At 39.0% G+C, this 21,165-nt stretch overlaps 1 protein-coding gene across 1 annotated transcript in view; it reads right to left on the bottom strand.

Annotated features, from left to right (window-relative positions):
* tmem8b (transmembrane protein 8B) overlaps positions 1–21,165 on the bottom strand; it is a 230,241-nt gene that overhangs the window by 16,610 nt on the left and 192,466 nt on the right. Inside the window, exons 7-12 of the mRNA XM_077231543.1 lie at positions 16,656–16,752; positions 14,990–15,113; positions 13,933–14,075; positions 9,817–9,995; positions 2,589–2,735; positions 1,272–1,388 (exon numbers count right to left, since the gene is read on the bottom strand). Coding sequence (XP_077087658.1) covers positions 1,272–1,388; positions 2,589–2,735; positions 9,817–9,995; positions 13,933–14,075; positions 14,990–15,113; positions 16,656–16,752 — 807 coding nt within the window. The remainder of the gene's footprint in view (positions 1–1,271; positions 1,389–2,588; positions 2,736–9,816; positions 9,996–13,932; positions 14,076–14,989; positions 15,114–16,655; positions 16,753–21,165) is intronic.

The raw sequence follows: 21,165 nt of genomic DNA, 5'->3' as shown, positions 1-21,165 counted from the left end.
GTCATAGTTTTGTTGAACATTTGCTATTCTCTCTCTCATTATTTCTCTCTCACACAATATATCTTTGTAGCTGCAGAAGAAGTCCACTGGCTCCTCTTCTCTCTGCATGTACAGTATATCCACCAGCACATTTGACTCAAGGGAGGACGTGCTTCTCTCACTCAGCTGTAATTTGCCAGAGGCTCTGGCAAAGACTTTTCCTGGCCGAACACCCATTTTTTATCTTAATCTTTTTTTAATCAGAAAAAAACAGTGTGGTCGCCAGAGGAATTAGCATAAAGTACAAGCTGCCTGATAATGGAACAGCGAGTGCGTCTCTAATACTGACAGAACAGAGAAACTTTTAATGCCACACCATGCTAATGCACAGATAAATGCAGCCCTAGGTAGCTCAAAATGCTTTCATAAATTATAGATATTGAAAAGGTGCTTCTTGTCACTCAACATTCAAAGAAAAAACTAGCGCTGGCATTTAACTGCTGGATCCGTTATATTGAAAGAACATGGTTATTTTTGGACATACAGGAATGCTGCCTTTTAATATGATGTATTTTACTAGAGTACATTTACAAATATGTATATATTATCCATTTACAATGCTGAAAAGCTTAGTTTTCCCTGTTGAAAAAAAAACAACTTTTGAAACCTAGACTGGTTTGCTTTTTAGCTAATTGTGCTTGAAGAACCAGCTGAGAGACAAACTGGCAGTCCAGCTAAACAAGCTAAATACCTGCTTGACAGGGTGGAAAACCAACTAGACCAGTATAAGACAAGCTTAAACTAGCTAAGACCTACTTAAACCAGCTGGGAGACAAACTGGTATTCCAGCTAAGCCAACTAAATACCTGCTTGGCCAAACTGGGAGACCAACTAGACCAGCTGAAAACAAGCGTACACCAGCTGGGAGACAAACTGGCAGTGCAGCTGGGAGAGAAATTGATATTCCAGCTAAACCAGCTAAATACCTGCTTGGGCAGGCTGGGAGACTAGCTGACCTGCTTAAACCAGCTAAAACCAACTTAAACCAAACACCACCATGTGCCGGTTTAAGTAGATTTTTTAGAAGACAAAAACTATAGTAATATTATCATCCATGACAAACAACAATGCCTTTATCTTGCAAACAACTACAACATCTGTTCATTTTTATGCTCAGAGTCAGGTCTAGTATAACTGACATGCTTTCTAGCACGTTTTATTAATGTATTATACATAAGATGCTTTACAGTCCCAAACACACGAAATCTATGCATGTGCAAAATACTACTTACCCAGGCAATGGCCATGATGCCTAAAGCGAAAAGGCTGGGCCCCAGCAGGTTCCACAGACCATGACGGTCCAGCTGTAAGGCCATGGACAGAGCCATCGCCCCCAGCAAGTACAGCACCTGGTAGGAGAGCGAAAAAGAGGGACAACATTAGTTCAAACATCAACAACTCATCATGCCTAGAGGCGATAGTGAATCCCCAGTCCAATTAGGGCCATCTTGCATTGGCCACCCCTGTCAGGCAGACTGTAAGTAAAGAGAGGTGCCGCTAAAAAAAGTCCTTATCTTACTCTTTCCTTCCTCCATGAAATTCAGAACTGTTGTGACAAGGTTGATTTGATTAGTGTCTGCAAACTCCAGCACTCAGCAAAACACATTCAAAGGTGAGCACACGCAATCATCCAACATGTATAGAAACATTCTCCCTGGAGGGGAGCTATTTTTTCTTATTCTGTCCATTAGATACCTCCTTCCCAAGCAGAAGCTCCCTCACTTCATATCTCTGATTCGAAATAACTTAAACACACTGTTAATCACATTCTTGCTTTTTCTCCCTGTGCTCTCTTTCCTTAATCCTTACTCTTTCCCTCTGCAGTTGAGCAGCTGAAGACTGAACTAAAGAGAAAGTGAACCTGAAAAGTGTCCACCTATATTTACTCTGCTCCACAGCGAAATGTCACCATCATTATGACAGCACATGACAGACCGCTGACATTCGTATATTTACACTCTGTGTAAGCTGTTTACTGAGGTGGACGGAATTTCTGCTCTCTTGCACATCTTGGAAAGCTTTTTTCTTGGCAATAAAGTCCATGAAAAACTACTGGCCTCTGTGAATCACACAAAATGAATTTATAGAAATTGATGACACAAGAAATAACCAGCATTTCTGGGCCCCAGGGTCTTCATATGTAATTTTAACCATCAGATTGTAGTTATTATATACAGTGGCCCATTTTGAATACTTAGATTATCTTTTAAAAGTTTGAGGTTAGATTTTTAATGTTTTTGAATTTATTTGATCACAATTACAACAAAAATAGTAATATAGTGAAATATTATTACAAATTAAAATAACTGTTTTCTATTTTTATACATATTAAAATGTAATTTATATCTGTGATGATAAAGCTGAATTTTCAGCATCATTACTCCAGTCTTTAGTGCCACATGATCCTCCCGAAATCATTCCAATATGCTGATTTGCTGCTCAAGAAACTTTTCTTGTTTTTATCAAAGTTGAATATTAGCAACAACTACAAAACGTTTATGAGCAAAGTAAGAACCACAAAGTTTATGGTAATTGAATGTGATTTGTACCTGTTTGATAATGGATTTGAGTCTGGCCATGGCGATGACAGTGACCCATACAGACATGAGCGAGCCGAGGAAGTCACAGAACTGCAGCACGTCATACTCCATAATGCAGAAGACCACAATGCCTGGCTGGTCACAGGCATGATAAAACTGTTCAGGGGTGAAAGATAAAAATAAAAAGGTCAGAGGAATCATGAATAAAATATGACACTCTGACATGTCACTGGTTCTTAACTATAATCTCCATAATTCAGCTGCCACTGATATGCTGAACTAAGACTCATGATGGGTCTGTAAATAATACAGCACTTCTTCAAGCACTTATTACATTATTTAGGCATGTTTGTCTAAAGCCTAAGCAAAACAGAATGCAAATCTAGTATAAAATATAAATTATACAACAGTTAGTTCCAGTTCTGTAATCTGACTGGTCAGTTAAGTTCATTTACAAGTTACAATGATTTCAACCATAAGCCATCCAATCAGAATTAAGAGTTGGGATTATTACTTTCATAAAAAATATTATTCTTGAAGCTGTACATCTTTGTTCCCCTTCAGGGACTACCGCTGCGTGAAATCGCAGTGGGAACGCCCTCAGCGTGACGCGTCTGAAGCATGAATGAAATCAGTCAATGGAGAGAATGAGCGTACGGCGAGTGACGTCATCGACCAGGAAGCTATAAATATCCCCTGAGTACACAATCGCCAGCTTTTACCCAGATAGCAAGGTGACATTGATTAAATGTTGAAATTCCATCAGAATCATCATTTTGGTTGAGGTTGAAAATTCAGTGCTAAATAATATTGGATCAATGTTGAAAAATCAATGCTAAAATAATATTGGAACAATGTTGAAAATTCAATGTTAAAATAATATTGAATCAATGTTGATAATTCAATGTTTTTCAGTGTTGAAAAGACAAACATTGAATCAATGTTGATAATTCAATGTTTTTCAGTGTTGAAAAGACAAACATTGAATCAATGTTGATTTTTGGTCAGCTTAAATTTCTCCACTGGTTGCCTAGACAATCCTAACATTGGTTGTCAACAGCCAATCAGAAAGCGCGGCATATCAAGCGCGAAACAGACAGACAGACAAAGCATTCGGGCAACGACAGAGTGTTTTTTTGAGGTAGGTTAATCTTAAATCTCAATCTCAATTTCATTTCTCATTTTTATTTAACTATATTTTTTACAACTTGTTTGCTTTTCCTGAGTCGGTATAAACTGCGATGTTAAATGTATTAGTCACATGAACGCGCGCCGTGCACAAACCAACGGCCAGGATTTTCCCTAATAATATATTGAATTTCAATTTGTCTTTTACTAAACGTCATCGCGGGTAAAACCAACAGTGGGTAAATTGTTAATTTTCATTCTAGGGTGAACGTAGAATTTGCCTGAGTCAAAAAAGGCGCAAAGAAGCGGGAGCTCATCACGCGAATGGGAGATGACGGCAAATATCATTTTTGTATTTCAATAATAGCTAACTATAAATAGCATTTTTATAATGCATGTTATATCTTGTTTTATTTTTTAAAGCATGCTATATCTTTTAATGTTCTTCTGTAAAGCAATTTGGTCTGTTGTAATACATAAATAAAATTGAACTTGAACTATTTATCAGATTAATGTTTCATTATTTCTTACCGTAGGCCTAGTAGGCCTACTGAGCTGTTTTTGTCTTTGTCACAAAATGCCATGTTTTTTTCTGAATGTGATATTTCCTGTTTCGTTTTGGGGCCATAAATACATAAATTTGCTTGAAGGATGTAATGACATTTTGATTAAAAAACATATTTAATGGTTACTGTCTGAAGGAGTCATTTAAAAATTCAAGAATAGTACAAGCCTAATAAACTAGCATAGAATCTCGCTGTACATAAAGCAAGATTGATTTTATATTGTTTCTATGTTGATTCAATATTAAATAACTGATTTAATTATGGTTGAAATAATATTGATTTTATGACCATATTGATTGATTTTTCATCGTTGAAATAACATTATTTCAGGGTGCAAACCTGATGAAAAATCAATGTTAAATTTCAACATTGATTCAATGATCTTTTGGTTAATGCATTAACATTGATTCAATGTAGATTCAATGTTGGTCTGCTATCTGGGTAGTTACTTCAGCAGCTCTGTGTGTGTCTGAATCTGTCGATTGTGTTTGTCTGTTTTGTCAAGAGTTTTCACTATATATATTTTATATAAAAAAACCAATATGAGCGAGCAGTATAAGAAGTGTGTTCCCCCCTGTACTCGGTACATCACGGGTGGGGATTCACACGAGCTAAGTGTGGCTTGTTTGGGAGTGCAGCAATGCCCAGTCGGCTCTCGAGGGAGTCGATTGTCAGCATTGCGAGCGTTTTCCCTTGAGAACTCTGCGCTCGCGGCGATCGCTCTTCGAGGAGAGTGATTTGCTGCGAGCTCCCCGAGGCTCGGGTCCCGCTTCTGTTGAGGCAGAGCGGCGGCGCTTGTCTTGGGGCTCGCAGATGGATCTCGCTGGCGACGTTGAGACGGGCTCCGCCCTATCTCAGCTATCGCCGACGAGATCTAGTGCCTCTCACACGGCTCTGGAAGCACGCGCTGCGGCGGTTACTTCTGCCCGGGTGGAGGCACATGATGATGTTGAATTGAGATTTTCCAGTTCCGAGGAGCTGGATGTCGAAAGTTTATTATCAGAGAAAACTAGTTTATCACATTATACTGCAAATGAAGAAGGTTTGATGGATGTATTATCTCGGGCTGTTGAAAAGCAAAAAAAAAAAAATAACAGTATCGAGTGGCCAGCTGATAGACAGGTTTCTAGAATTAAAAGCAATCTAGATGATAGATTTCTGTCTGCACGACCTCAACCTTCTAGCCGGTGCTTACCGTTCTTCCCAGATCTTCATGCTGAGGTTTCAAAGACCTGGGTTAGACCGGTTTCAAGCAGAATTTACACAAATCAGTCCAATGCTTATGGTAACATTGTTGGTGCTAAATCTGCTGGTTATGTGACGATACTGTAGGCGGAGGAGACGCTTGCGAGCTATCTCTCTCCTGCTTCATCGTCTTCACTTAAAGCACCGGCTCTTCCACCAATAAATAAATATATATACCTCTGTGCTGGTGGGGAAGGCTTACTCGGTGGCTCGGCAGGCGGCTGCATGTTTGCATACGATGACTTTTATGCAGGCTTTTCAGGCCGACCTGCTCAAAGGAAATCTGAGGGGGGTCCCCGCCGAGAGAGACTTGCGTTCACCTCCCTTAAGGGTGCCCTGTCTCTCCCGGCGCCCTCAGGGGCCCGTCCTACTAACCCTGCCGAAACAGGGCGTAGAAGGGTCTGGCGAGTGCTTTCCCGAGCGACGCTCGCCGCCTCTAAGGAGGGTTCTAGTGTGTTCAGACCAGTCGTTCCCTGCCGGTGCGCCGTTACAGGGCACTGTGTCTGTCACGCAGAATGTTCAACCAGAGCAAAGTCTTTCGTCGAGTTCGTCTTCAAAAAGAGCACAGCAGAAGCGGAGTGTCACGTCTCGTGCCCCCCTGCAGAGAAACTGGAGGGATGAGGCGGGGTGCTCTCCGGCGCGGCCTTCTCGGGGCAGGACTGATCTGAGGACAGTCATTGTCGCCAGAAAGGCCGCGTCGAAAAAGTCCTGACGGGCTGAACGTCAGGACTCTGAGGGTGGTCCCCATCGGGAAAAACTTGAGTTCACCGCACAAAAACACGGTGCCCTGTCTTTCTCGATGCCCTCAGGGGTCTGTTCTACTAACCCTGCCTATACAGGGCGTAGAGAGACTCGGCGAGCGATTTCCCGAGGGACGCTCGCCCCCTCCAAGGAGGGTTGTGGAGTGCTCAGACCAGCTGTTTCCTGCCAGTATGTTACAGGGCGCTGTGTCTGTCACTCGGGATGTTCATCCGGATGCCAGCCTCGAGAGGCTGGTTCCCTTAGTTGAGTTCCTGGCGGAATGGGTCCCCCACCCAGCAGGGAGTTAGGATACTACTTCATCGAAAAAAAAAAAATCCTGACGTGCTGAACGTCAGGTTTCTGAGGTTGGTCCCTATCGTGAAAGACCTGAGTTCACTGCACAAGAACACGGTGCCCTGTCTTTTCCGATGCCCTCAGTGGTCTGCTCTACTAACCTTGCCTTCACAGGGCGTAGAGAGACTCGGCGAGCGATTTCCCGAGGGACGCTCGCCCCCTCCGAGGAGGGTTGTGGAGTGCCCAGACCAGCTGTTCCCTGCCAGTACGTTACAGGGCGCTGTGTCTGTCACTGGGGATGTTCAAATCAGATCCGAGGACTGGTTTGTCATGATAGATCTAAAGGACGTTTACTTCCATGTATCTATCCTCCCTCAACACAGGAAGTTCCTGAGGTTCGCTTTCGGGGGCGAAGCGTACCAATATCGGGTTCTTCCGTTCGGCCTAGCACTGTCACCCCAAACATTCACGAAGTGTACGGATGCTGCTATAGCCCCGCTGAGGTTACAGGGCATCCGCTTTCTGTACTACATAGACGATTGCTTGATTCTAGCTCAATCGGAACAACAGGCGGTTCGGCACCGAGATGTCGTTCTTGCTCATATCAAGTGACTGGGGCTGAGGCTCAACGCCAAAAAGAGTGTTCTTTCTCCATTACAGAGAACCACTTTTCTAGGTGTAGTGTGGGATTCAACGACGATGCAGGCACGATTGTCACCTGCTCGTATTGCTTTGATTCTCGCTGCAGTAGATCAGGTCAAGCTAGGCCAGTCATCCACTGTAAAACAGTTCCAGAGACTGCTAGGTCTCATGGCAGCTGCGGCCAACGTGATACCTCTTGGCCTCTTGCACATGAGACTGTTACAGTGGTGGCTCAGGACCAAGGGATTCTCCCCGAGGGGAAATCCGCTTCGCATGATCGTGAGTTTGCGACGGTGTCATCACGCCCTGATCATGTGGAAAGATCCTTGGTTTCTGTCCCAAGGCCCTGTGTTAGGAGCTCCTTGTCGTCGCGTTATGCTAATGACAGATGCCTCTCTCACGGGTGGGCTCAGGGTCTGTGGGAGGACCATCATCGTCTGTGGCACTTAAACTGCCTAGAGATGTTGGCGGTGTTTCAGGCTCTGAAACACTTCCTCCCAGACCTAAGGGGCCACCATGTTCTTGTCCAGACAGACAACACATCGGTGGTTTCTTATATCAACCATCAGGGGGGTTTGCGTTCTCGCCCGCTTTACAAACTGGCACGTCAGATCCTTCTATGGTCCCAGGGGAAAATTCTTTCTCTGAGAGCTTTTATCTCCCGGGGTATTTAAATCAGGGGGCAGACATCCTGTTAAGACAGGGGCCGAGGCCCGGGGAATGGAGTCTTCACCCCGAGGTGGTGGAACTCCTATGGAAACACTTCGGTCTTGCCGAGGTAGACCTATTTGCTTCTCGAGAAACATCACACTGCCCGCTGTGGTTCTCTCTCAGCCATCCAGCCCCGCTGGGGTTGGATGCGATGGTACATCCGTGGCCGAGGTCACGCTTGTACGCTTTTCCCCCGATCGCTCTGCTCCCAGGAGTTCTGGAGAGGGTTCGCCGGGACGGGCTCAGTCTCCTGCTAATAGCCCCGTTCTGGTCGGCCCGGGTATGGTTTGCGGACCTAGTGTCTCTCCTCAACGGCTCTCCCCTAGAGATACCGATCAGGAGAGATCTGCTCTCTCAGGCGAGTGGGTCGATCCTTCACCCCCGTCTAGAGCTATGGAGGCTGTGGGCTTGGCCTCTGAGGGGGCCCAGCTCATAGATTCTGGTCTCTCGGCTGAGGTCGTTGAGACCATCCTCCGATCCAGAGCTCCCTCCACGAGGAAGTTATATGCCGCGAGGTGGAAACTTTTCACCTCTTGGTGTGGAGAGCGCCAGCAGGACCCAGTTAACTGCCCGGTTGGTACAGTCCTGGATTTCCTGCAGGACCGTCTCTCCACAGGGTTATCCCACTCCACACTGAAGGTGTATGTGGCGGCCTTAGCTGCTTACCACACCCCTTCAAGTGGAGGTTCCCTCGGGAAACACCCGCTTATGTCTCGCTTCCTTCGTGTCACCTTGAGGCTGAGGCCTGCAGTTCGCACAAGGGTACCAGCTTGGGATCTGGCCGTCATCTTAGAAGGTCTCTCCCTTGCTCCTTTCGAGCCCATCGAGGAAGTTTCGGAAAAGTTTCTTACTCTAAAGACTATCCTTCTTCTCGCTATCTCATCTCTAAAAAGAATTGGAGATATTCAAGCACTTTCGGTGGCTCCCTCGTGCCTGGAATTTGCTCCTGGTTGGTTAAGGCCTTTCTCTTTCCGAGACCGGGTTATGTTCATAAGGTTCCAACTGTTTCAGTTAGACCTATAGTTCTGCAGGTTTTCTGTCCTCCGCCTTTTCTGACGTCAGACCAGGAGAAAATTAATTTGCTGTGCCCAGTTTGGGTTTTGATGCTTACGTCCACAGAGCTGCCCTGTGGAGGAGATCGGAACAACTGTTCGTCTGTTTGGGTCACCTAAGAAAGGGTGTCCTGCATCTAGAAAAAGGATGAGCAAGTGGGTGGTCGAGGCCATCCCACTTGCTTATGGTTCGGCCCATCAGCCTTCACCTTTGGCTGTAAGGGCTCATTCCAACCGGAGTATGGCTGCTTCTACAGCTCTTCTTTCAGGAGCTTCTCTTCAGGACGTTTGTGATGCGGCAGGCTGGTCCTCACCGCACACTTTCGTTAGATTTTATTCCCTCGATCTTAGCTCCACTCCCGGGGCTCAGGTTCTCTCGTCGGTTTGTGTCTCCTAATGACACACGACGGGGATTTGGTCGTATGGGGATGTGGGTATTGCGTTCCCACTGCGATTTCACGCAGCGGTAGTCCCTGAAGGGGAACGTCCCGGGTTACGTATGTAACCCTGTTTCCCGAAGGGACGGACGCTGCGTGTCCTGCCATACTCTCGGCATCCCCTTGGGTAGCTGCTTCAGTAACTTTTAAGCTGGCGATTGTGTACTCAGGGGATATTTATAGCTTCCTGGTCGATGACGTCACTCGCCGTACGCTCATTCTCTCCATTGACTGATTTCATTCATGCTTCAGACGCGTCACGCTGAGGGCGTTCCCACTGCGATTTCACGCAGCGTCCGTCCCGTCGGGGAACTAGGGTTACATACGTAACCCGGGACGTTTAATGTCAACATACAGATAGCAATTGAAAAGCCTAATTTTGGGCATTTTTGATTGGTTTAAAGCAGATCTTCAAACTCACTGTGGAAAAGAACATGGTGAAAATATAGACAGATGCCTCCAGCAGGTAATGACTGCGGATGGCGATGGTCACAGGTGGGACGAACATCAGGTTGCTGAGGCACAGAAGGAGAGTGGAGAGCAGCTGGAACCCATACGAGTACGCCACAGTGTTGTCTGTGCAACCCCATCCATCCCAACCTAGAGAAGCACACATGTTAACTGGACTTAACTGGTCCTGCACACTACAAGATACAGCAAAACTGACAGTTTTAAGCGTAAATCTTGAAAGCTTCAGTCCCTGTTCACTGTAATTACATGGGAGAATATGGGGAAAACATTCATCTTTAAATATTATTTTATGGTCAGCAGAAGAAAGAAAGTCATACAGGTTTGGAATGGTATGAAAGTGAGTAAATTAAGACATAATTTTCATCAATGGATGCGCTATCCCTTTAAAATTAAGTGCACTACAGTTTAAAAGTTTGGGGTCAGTAGGACTTTTTTTAAATAAAGGAAGAAATTAATACTTTTATTCAGCAAAGATTCATTAAATCGATTAAAAGCTGTTACAAAAGATTTTTACTTCAAATAAACACTGTTCTTTCTATCAATCAAAGAATCCTGGGAGAAACATGTAATGTGCTTTAAATATTAAGCAGCACAACTGTTTTTAACATTAATAATAATAAGAAATGTTCAGCAGAATAATTTCTGAAAGATCATGTGACACTGAAGACTAGAGTAGTGATGCTAAAAATTCAGCTTTGCATCACAGAAATAAATTACATTTTAAAATATATTCAAATAGAAAACAGTCATTTTAAAACGTAAATTATGATCAAATGTATTTATGATCAAATAAATGCAGCCTTGGTGAGAATAAGTGACTTCTTACCTGAACATTTAAAAAATCTTACAGACCCCAAACTTTTGAACGGTAATGTGTGTAAAATACACTATTGTCCATGTCTTCAAAGCCAGAGGGTGGAATAAATATTCTACTCAAGTAAAAGTACTACTACTTCAATGAAGTTTTACTTAAGTACAAGTAAAATTACCGGTCTAAAAATCTACTCAAGTAAAAGTAAAAAGTAGCTCATTTAAAATTTACTCAAGTAAAAGTTACTGTGGGTGGGGTGGGGGGACTCTCCCGTGTAGGGTTGTAATGGTATGAGATTTTTACAGTATGATAACGTCTCAGAAAATATCACGGTTTACAGTATTAATCAATTATTAAATAAATGGTATTATTAAATAATGGTTATTATTATTATCATCAGTTAAAATGGCAGTTAAATTAAAGAAAACAGGTTTTTTGGGGGTTGAACAAATGCTTTTATTATAACAAACTTGAAACCATTTGTTTGTTTTGTTTATTAAAATTTCAATAGAACATGTCTAATCAATTCAATTCAATAATGGATAATGAATTAGATTAACAACTCATTTTTAACATTAATAATTTATAAAAAAAATGTAAGAATAATATAGTCCTATGAAATGTATTTTAATTAATGTTTCTTTTTATGATTAACTCCAAATATATTATCAAAAATGGTGGCAATCAAATGAAAATTTAAACTTGTGTCCTTTTATTTTTTGGGGAAGAGCTGAAAAAAACAGATTTACTAAATTAAACCATGGACAAAAAAAATGCCTTAATTATTGTTTAAATAAATTGTATTATCATTGTTGTTGTTATTATTATTATTTTGAGAAGTACATTCTATTCTATTGTATGCCTACAATAGTAATATATTTCTGTCATAATTTCTCCTAGTTAAACCAAACTTTTATTTTGACGGGTTGTAATTGGATATCTATCCTCGAGGACAACCACACTTTTTTCTACATCCAAAGTATTTCCATACTGGCCATAATTCGCTTCATAAAAATTAGAGGGCGCTTCGCTTCCAGCTTCTGCTGGGTCTGCGTCACCTTTTTTGCGTGTTTGTTTTCCCGCCCTTCAATCAATGCAGTTGAGTGTGATTTTTTTCTTTCTTTCTCCCTTGTATTATTTTTTACTCAGTAACGGATATGATTTCAAATGTAGCGAAGTACAATACTTCAAACAAAACGTACTTAAGTAAAAGTAAAATTACAGATTTTAAAAACTACTTAAAAAAGTAGAAGTACACAAAAAAACGACTCAATTACGTAACGCGAGTAAATGTAATTCGTTACATTCCACCTCTGTTCAAAGCAAACTAAGGTACAGAAAATATATAAATAAATACACAAACAAACCATACACATAGGCAATGCATGCAAAACTAACAAACGAAGGGAAAAAAACATCACAGAAATATACATGTACTTTCTCTCTGGTTCGCACACACATTCTGTACCTCATCTGTCAGCTGTTGTAAACAGCTTCATAAATATAGATTGGATTCGGGCAGCCTACTGTTATATAAACACCATGAAGGAAATAGATGCACTGCACCTCTAACCTCTCATAGAAAATGCCAGAAAACATATCACAAATCTCTCTGATTACGAAGCCTTAATTAGCCACACCACAAACAAAAATCCTCAAAAGCATGTAGTGATTGAAGTCTCACTGAGTGTCGACAAAGACGGTCAATTGAGCTTTACCAGACACTCGAAAACAAAGGAGAGTTTGCGTGCGTGCTGTATCACAGCACTAAGCTGTTTGCCAGAAAACACTCATTAAAAGGGTAAATTTGTCTATGCTAATGACAAAAGAAACAATGTGCAGGAATCCAGAGGGAAAGGAAAAACGAGGCACCAGAGCTTCATAATGGCGCTGTAATTGAGAGGTTGTGATTAGCATATTTCTCAGGATCATCAAATGTCCTCTAATTAAAAAGCACTTGATTTGTGATCTCATCGTTATAGAGCGACTTGATTGGCACATGTGTAATTGAACCATTTAACATGCCAATTATCTTTGATTGGCATCTGACAGTAGAGGAGAAAGATATTAAATGGAATTATAAAATATTACAGTCATTATCATCATATTAACCGCTCGGGTGATCTTTCCCTGGGGAAAGGGGTAGACTTGTTCACTTTGTTAAATGACACAGAATTTCTACTCCTTTATTTTCCTAAAAGCGGAAGTGTCAAGGAGTTTTCATGTGTCACATTACATGTGTAACAACATAAAATTGCCCTGCAAGTCACCTCCAGAGATTACTAGGGGATTGTCTTTTAATTTGTGAAACATAATTCTTATGTCTATGACGGCTTGTATGAGTTCTTTGTTGTTTTATTTGATTTTATTGCAGCTTACTGCTACTACTACTACTACTACTACTACTACTAAAAAAAATATTTTTTGAATATTTCCTGAATATTTATATTAAAGAACAAAAAGCTATAAAACCAAGGCAAAAGTCGTAGTTAATTGATCGTTAATACTGAGAATTGGACCCTAATTTACACTATCTATGGTGTGACCATAATGTACACTACAGTTTCAAAAGTTTAGAGCCAGTAAGATTTTTGTTGCATTTGTTGCTGATGAAAGAAATTAATAATTGTATTCAGCAAGGACACATTAGATTGATCAAAAGTGACAGTAAACACACGTTCTACTTTCTTTAAAGAAATTTGTATTTAAAATAAATTCTGTTCTTTTAAATTCTTTCTGTTTCCACAAAAATATTAAGCAGCACAACTGTTTTCAACATTGATAATAATAATAATAAATGTATCTTTTTGAACACTAAATCAGCATATTATAATTATTTCTGAAGGATCATGACTGGAGCAATGATGCTGAAAATTCAGCTTTGCCATCACAGGAATACATTAAAAAAAACTATTTATTATAAATTGTAATAGTTCACAATGTAAATATTTCACTGTTTTTACAGTAATTTTGATGAAATAAAAACAGCCTTGGTGAGCATTTAGAGACTTTAAAAATCATTTAAAAAATGTAACGACCCACGATGCAGACAAAGAAAAAAAAATGCAATATATTTCTTGACAAAGATATCACCAGGTCTTTGCTGATTCCAAGCCATACACATTTTCTTATCTGAAACTTCAATTTAGGACACACACCAGGAAATTCAAAGACAATGCATTTAATTGTTTTTCTCAATGTTATGACTAATTTACCCCACTCATAAGACACATAAGAAAGTCTATGAGTGCTCACCTGCTTTACACTCGCATGCAGCATACAGGTAGTTGTTGGTGCGCAGTAGTTTGCACTGGCCATAGGTGCCGCAGTCATTGATGCAGGGGGTCAGGTAAGAGCGAAGGTACACCTCAGCTGTTACATTAGTACACAGCTCAAACCTACAGAAGAAAGTCCAGATGACAAAAAAAAGTAAAATATAAGCTTTTAGAAATACCTTCAAGAAATGAATATTGACCAAAAAAATGAAGTGTCTGAGTATTCTGTGGATACTGAAAAAGTTCAATTACAATGCAAGGGGACTGACACTTTTAAGGTTACAAAAGCTTTCAAGTTTTGTGAGAAACAGACCGAAATAAGATATGTTATCTCCTGTGTTGTGTTGTGGCTTCAAAAGAATTATAGTGCACAAGTTGCATAGAAAAATTGTAGCCTACAATATTTTAATGGTGATTTTTGTGTCCTTTTTTTTCTCGGTTGAACTCAGTCATATTCATTGTACTTTCTTAGAAAATAGAGAGCAGCACAGCCTTGTAAATAACTTTTTTTGTGTTCCTTGGATGGAAAAAAGTCACATAGAATTGGATCAACATGAGGGTAAGTAAATGATGATAGAACCTTCATTTTTAAGGTGAACAATCCCTGGGAAGAAAGTTAAAACTAATTCAAAATGACCTTGCATTCAAAGGTGAGGAGACATGTTATAATCACTATAGAGGGAATGTAGTATAGCCTCTGCGTGCAATTTCAAATGAAGATGTCAAACTTTACCTGAACTCTCCCTGTCAGAGCTAATTTTCATTTTGAATTAGATAAAGTAAGGTTATGAGAAGCTATGTCAACATAAAAGTGAATATATGAATTGTTTTAAGTATGTCAAAGCAAATAGGATACACCCCACAGTTCACATGCTGCTACTACTGAACGTGCTAAATGTGGATGAGTGTAAAATATATGGAGTGCTATGAATATTCTACATCTCAGCTTCGAAAAAAATGTAGACTGCTAAACTGAGGTCTGATAATTTAGTGCAAAAACACAGATTCTAGATTTGATGAGATTCAAATGTCCTCACCCGTGTTCAGTGGCACACAGAGAGCGCAGGCTCAGATACCACGTGCCCGTCTGTGGGTAGGGTATCCTCAGCTTGGTGATATTTGTGGTGGTGTTAATGGAGAGATGAAATCCTGAAACTGATTCTGAGGAGGAAAGAGCACAAACAGGTAAAGGACAAGACAAATGCTATCAAATTCCACCATTGGTTATGACTGAACTCACAGTTATTATTGTGAGAGTTCTAAAGAAAACTGCACAGATGAGTGATGTGCTTAAAACTTAGGTTATGGACCATAAAATAAAATGAATGTGGTAGAAGCAAGTTTACCACATCCCGCCTACAACTATGAGATGCAATTTATGTGGCATTTGCATATAAATGGCGACATATTCCTTTGTTTCTCCTGAATTGTTTCCTAAAAAGGCACTACATTATTTTTAGTGCCGTGATTTTGGATCAAAGCCATAGGGAACTTCACACAATGGTGTAAATTGAGAGGCGTCCTCATGAACATTATAGCAAAGGACATTGGCCCAAAGTAATTTAAAAGACAACCAGAAATAAATTTAAACATTCCCTAAACTTTTTTTTCTTCCAAAAATTCAGTTCAAAGTACATAAATAATACATAAAATTGGATGCTTGTGGCTACCAAAACATTTACAGCTAAATATACATCAACAGTTTTTTAGGCATTATGAGATGTTTTACAGTTCATAACTATAATATATATTCAAGTCATATTCATTCAATTAGCATATTGCTCATTTATATTAATACATATTAATACATGCTAATACATAATTAAACTACTAAACTGCTTTTACCTCAAATCATGCTGACAACCACAATAATTATACTGTATATGTGGTACAAAAGAAAGGCCACATCAATTAGTGTAAATCAAAAATAAATATATAAAAATTGGACAGTATTATCCTCAAAAAGACAAAATATGACACTAAAATAATGCCATCAATATTTACAAAACAACATTAAATATAAACCAGACTATGGCAAATAACTGATTACAAATATAAGAAGAAACATACATATTTTAATAATAAAATAATATCAATCCTTTTATTTTTTTTCACTGTAAATACATATAAATACATTTAAGTAAACATATTACATGTAAACACATTTACAATATATAATGAATAATAATTTGTGCTGTCAAAATTATTATTTGCGATAAATCGATTCTAAAATAAAAAAAAACACACACACACACACACACACACGCACACACACACACACACACACACACACACACACACACACACACACACACACACACACACACACACACACACACACACACACACACACACACACACACACACACACACACACACACACACACACACACACACACACACACATATATTATATAAACACAAACTTTTATGTTAGAATCAATTAATAGTGATTAATCGATTTGACAGCACTAACAATTTACAGTAAATCTTTCCAATAAATTTATGAATTGTTTTTTTTTTTACTGTAAAGCCTATAAGGTAATTTACAGTTAACAAGGTTTTACCATAATATTTTAGCACTCTTTTTATTCATATTCCAAACTTTTTTCACAGAATGGGAGGGTGAGGATAACTACAACATAGCTTAAAAAGTCTATATAGAAAAATATCTAAAAAAGATATAATCATTGACTGTCTTACCAGATTCACATGAGACTGACGTGTTGTCATGATGAGACAGCGGCATCCCATGATTCAGGCAGCCAAAGATCGTAATATTCTCTCCTCTTGCAGAAGACTAGAGGGGAAAAAAAGAGATAAAGTAATCCAGTTTGAATCCTGTTGAAGATAAGTGAACATCATAGTTAATTAATAAGCCGGTGACACAAAGCAGGTCAAAAGAGGGTTTGGGGGGTAAAGGAGAAGGCTGTGATATAATCGTTCGAGATGTGATAATTTCATAGGAATATCAAAGGGAAAGAGGTTCTTTGTAGCTGAACGAAAGGCCAATCATCTCCCACAGCGAGCCTCCTATCCACAGACGTCTGAAAATAAAGACGTTCGCCCTTGACTTTCACCCTGTTCATAAATAAAACATGATGAATGGCTTGATGAATAAGCGAATTCAGGGCATGAGGCAAATTAGTGATCACTGTTATATACACAAACTTTGGAGCAGAGAGAGGAAAAATAACACTTTGAAGCAAAGTATCATGTTCTCTGACTAATCAGAGATGTTCATTACATTTTACGATAGAAATCAGTCGGTCAGCCTATGCTTTTGGTTAATAATTCAATGACATGTCTTGTTCTATTTCGCCAAAGAAGGCATATACTGTAAATGCCCTCTGGGAGGGCATCAAAAAGTCAATCATCTGGACCTAAAAAACCACCTGTGTGTGTATGCATGTATATATATATATATATATATATATATATATATATATATATATATATATATATATTGGCAAATCTATGGCATTGTCTCTTCATGTATAAGGCCGGACAGCTTTACACAATAGACAATGAAAAACAACAGTCGCTGCCTGTGACATATAAATGTCTGCAACCATGTAATCTGAATGAACCAAGTGCATCTAAAACACAGGCATTTTTTGAGCCAGTGTTTTTAGTAATCAGTACAACAGCAACTGAAATTTCCTGGCTTCTCTTTTGCTCGATATTCAGCATGGAGTGCTTTAATTTCAATGCTGTGCCAAGCACCTGTGTTGAGCTGGCCTCAGACCAGACCCCAATCAGGGATGTAAGTTTTTAACAATGACGGATGACCAGCTGAGTTCACTCAGGCCAGCTCTTGGCTGTCATTCAAGACGGTTTAAAAATTAACAGCCCACAAAAAAAAGTTTCCTTCATGCATTTCAAAGCTGTACTGACCACAAGATGGTTGACAGATGTGCCGTCAAATGTTAAAGCCACATCTACCTCAGTATTGGCATTCATTAGACAGGGCAACACCTGATGAGTGGAAAGAATTGATTGTAGAAGAAGCAATGATGAGCAGCATTAGCTGTTAAGAATGAATATTCCGCCAATAACCAGGATAACATGGACTAGTTTTGTTCAGTATAATGTTGGTGGACGTTTTGAAACTTGGCAAAGGGAGCAATGAAGAGATTTGTTATGCAGAGAGCAGGCACTCATGTCACCACCAGAGGTATCACACGAGAGGACTGTATCATTCCCACTCGAAAAAGTGCCTTTAGTAGGTCAGCGTTCTCTGTAACAACAACTAAACAGTGGAATCTATTGCCTTGGCTGATAAGAGAAACAAACACTTATCTTTCTTTTACTGGTCAGCTTAAGAACTGGCTAATTGATAATCAGATATGTGCACATTAGACTACTGACTGCCTACTGAGAATTGTTGCTTGCAAGCAGATTATCTTGTGTCAGACTTGTGTCAGACAAATCTCTCATTATGTTTTAGCCTATGTCGTGTACTGATGTTGCTTGTTATTTATTGCTGTGTGTTGTATCTGTCTTATCACTACTTTTCTATGTTTTTTTTTTGTGGACTGTAAAAAGTCATTTTTTTTTTTTTTTTTTTAAATCTTGATCTTAGGTTGCCTTCATAATAAATGGCCAGGGACAACAGATGAAAATTAGCCTGTTGAGCTAACTCTGGCTCATTTACAGTTATTTTACTGTTAATTAATGAGTACTGTCCCTGTAAAATAAACAAATAAACAATAAACAAACAAACAAACAATGAAAGACAACTTCAATTCCTCTACATTTTTGCCCAGAATGCTACCGGACTACTATTACATTTGTGATGAAATGGAAGTAGCGACAGATCGTTCCTTCTGTTACACATAGTGAAACAGATTACCGAAAAATAAAAGAACAGTAGGATGGAAACTTGGTTCAGTTCTTTGGTTGTTGATTAGATGGAGGCAGATCTGAATGTGAGCTTGGAGTCAATTGTAAGAAAGGATGGAGTTTTAAGCTGACTCAATGATTGGAGAAGTCCGGCATTCGTCACCAGAGAAAAGTCTGTCGTTTTATCAGAAGATCAAGTTATTACATTTCGATTACAAATTACGAGGTAAAAAAAAGTGATTTTCTGTATGAGTAAGTCATTCACTCAACAGATTTGTTCAAAAATGCTAATCAGAAACGGAACATTTGATTCAGTGAATCATACACACTGATTCGTTCAAAAATGCTGATCCATTGAGCAATGAAACACCACAACTGATTTTTGCTTATAAACGTGCAGACTTTGTTTGGGACTATTTTTGCTGGCAGAGAAAATGCAGACAAAGTAACTAGCAACTAAACTAATACATCAATATACAGATGTGGTCAGAATTAATTGCACCCCTGTTAAATATGATCAAAAATGTCTGTAAAAAATAAATCTGCTGTCTATTCTTTTGATCTTTCATTCAAAAAAAATTGCAAAAATCTAACCATTTCATTGAAATAAAATAATTGAAAGTGGTGGGGAAATCACATTATGAAATAAATGATGTGGTGATGTAGGGGTTGTTTGATTTTTTTTTTTTTTTTTTTTTTTTGGTATGCTTCTGACCCCAAGACTCAACTAATCTCTGCAATTCTCCATCTATGATCCTTGAATAGTCTTTGGCCACTCAAACTCTCCTTAGCACCGTGCATTGATTGGAACTTCTTAGTTATTGCCCTGATGGTCAAAATGGGGATTTTCAATTCTTACAGCCACTTTCTATTTTTTTATGCTCAACAATCTTTTGATGCACATCATAACTATATTCTTTGGTTTTACTCATTGTGATGGATGATTAAGGGAATTTAGCCTTTATGTTTCCTCCTAATTTAAACTTCTGTGAAACAAGAAGTCATAGCTAGACAATTTAATGTTCCCTGGTGTGCTAACAAAGGTAAATATTAATGGGAATATACTTCAGAGGGTGTAATTCTAGGGGTGCCAAGAATTGTGGTCAACGTGTTTTGGAGAAAAACATTTATTTAATTTATTCTCCCACTATTATTCTACTGACTGTGCCCAAAAATGTTAGCCAAACTGAAAGCATTATATGCTGTCAGAGTAAATTGGCTGAATTACATCTAATTAAGGGAAGCACAGAGAGCTTCATAAGCTGAAGAACAAGGAAGGAAGAATGAAAATCGAGGAAAATCAGATATAAAAATACATTCTGTGTCTCTGCTCTCCAAAGCTGATGGGGTCCAGTTATTTAGATCTGTTTCAGCTCTTTTCATGTGACAGTACTCTGAACTTTTTTCAGCTTTTCATCTTCAGTCAATGGGGTATATAAAAAAAAAAGTAATTTAACTGCAAAGTCTTTCAACTGCAGTGCCATTAGAATTGGGCTAGGTTCTCAAAGCACTATAAGACATTAGTCGCACATAATTACTTAATTTCTACGGTAAGTATCCCAAAAGCGTTGTTTCCTAAGCAGTGAGTGAACATTTTTGTAAATGAATAAGAGCCTCTGACCAACCTAGTACTAAGTTGAGAACTTTCCACTTACTTTTGCTGTTTATCGGGTAACATGGACAGAAATGCATCTTTATTATTGCAAAGTTACTGTATACTATATTCAAGAATAAAAAGTGTTGGTAAATAAACAACTATTAAAGCAATATTTCACAGTCATACGCATGTCACATGATAGGTTTTAATTTGCATAAAGACAACAGGGTATAACTTTGTAAATGCCTAATCTGATAAGCATAACTAACCTATTCAAAATAGAGGGATGATAAATTCTCTATAATAACAATAATAATATTAATATTCATTTTATTGTTATTAATATTCTTTTTATTTATCATTATTACTTTTATTATTATACAAGGAATATGAAACCCTACAACAGTTCTCATGCATACATAAATAAATAACAATGACATTTGAGTGAGCGTCTCCTAAATGAGAACCTTCAAAAGAACAGTCATATTGTGTGTAATTACACAACATACAATAACTTCTACTTAAAGAGATAGTTCACCCAAAAATAAAATTTCTGTCAGTAATTAATCTCCCTCATGTCGTTCCAAACCCGTAAGACCTTCGTTCAACTTCGGAACACAAATGAAGTTATTTTTGATGAAATCTGAAAGCTTTCTGACCCCCCAAAGACTTTATTACCACTATCAAGGCCGAGAAAGGTTAAAATAGTCCATGTGACTAAAGTGACGAGAATACTTTTACAACTTAATTTAACAATTTATTTTCTTCTGT

Source organism: Siphateles boraxobius, unplaced genomic scaffold (assembly GCF_051911475.1).
Source record: "Siphateles boraxobius isolate OS27281-9 unplaced genomic scaffold, OSU_SipBor_1 16, whole genome shotgun sequence".
Lineage (NCBI taxonomy): Eukaryota > Metazoa > Chordata > Actinopteri > Cypriniformes > Leuciscidae > Siphateles > Siphateles boraxobius.
The sequence above is the reverse complement of the archived record's forward strand: the minus strand, read 5'-3'. Positions and strand labels throughout refer to the sequence as shown.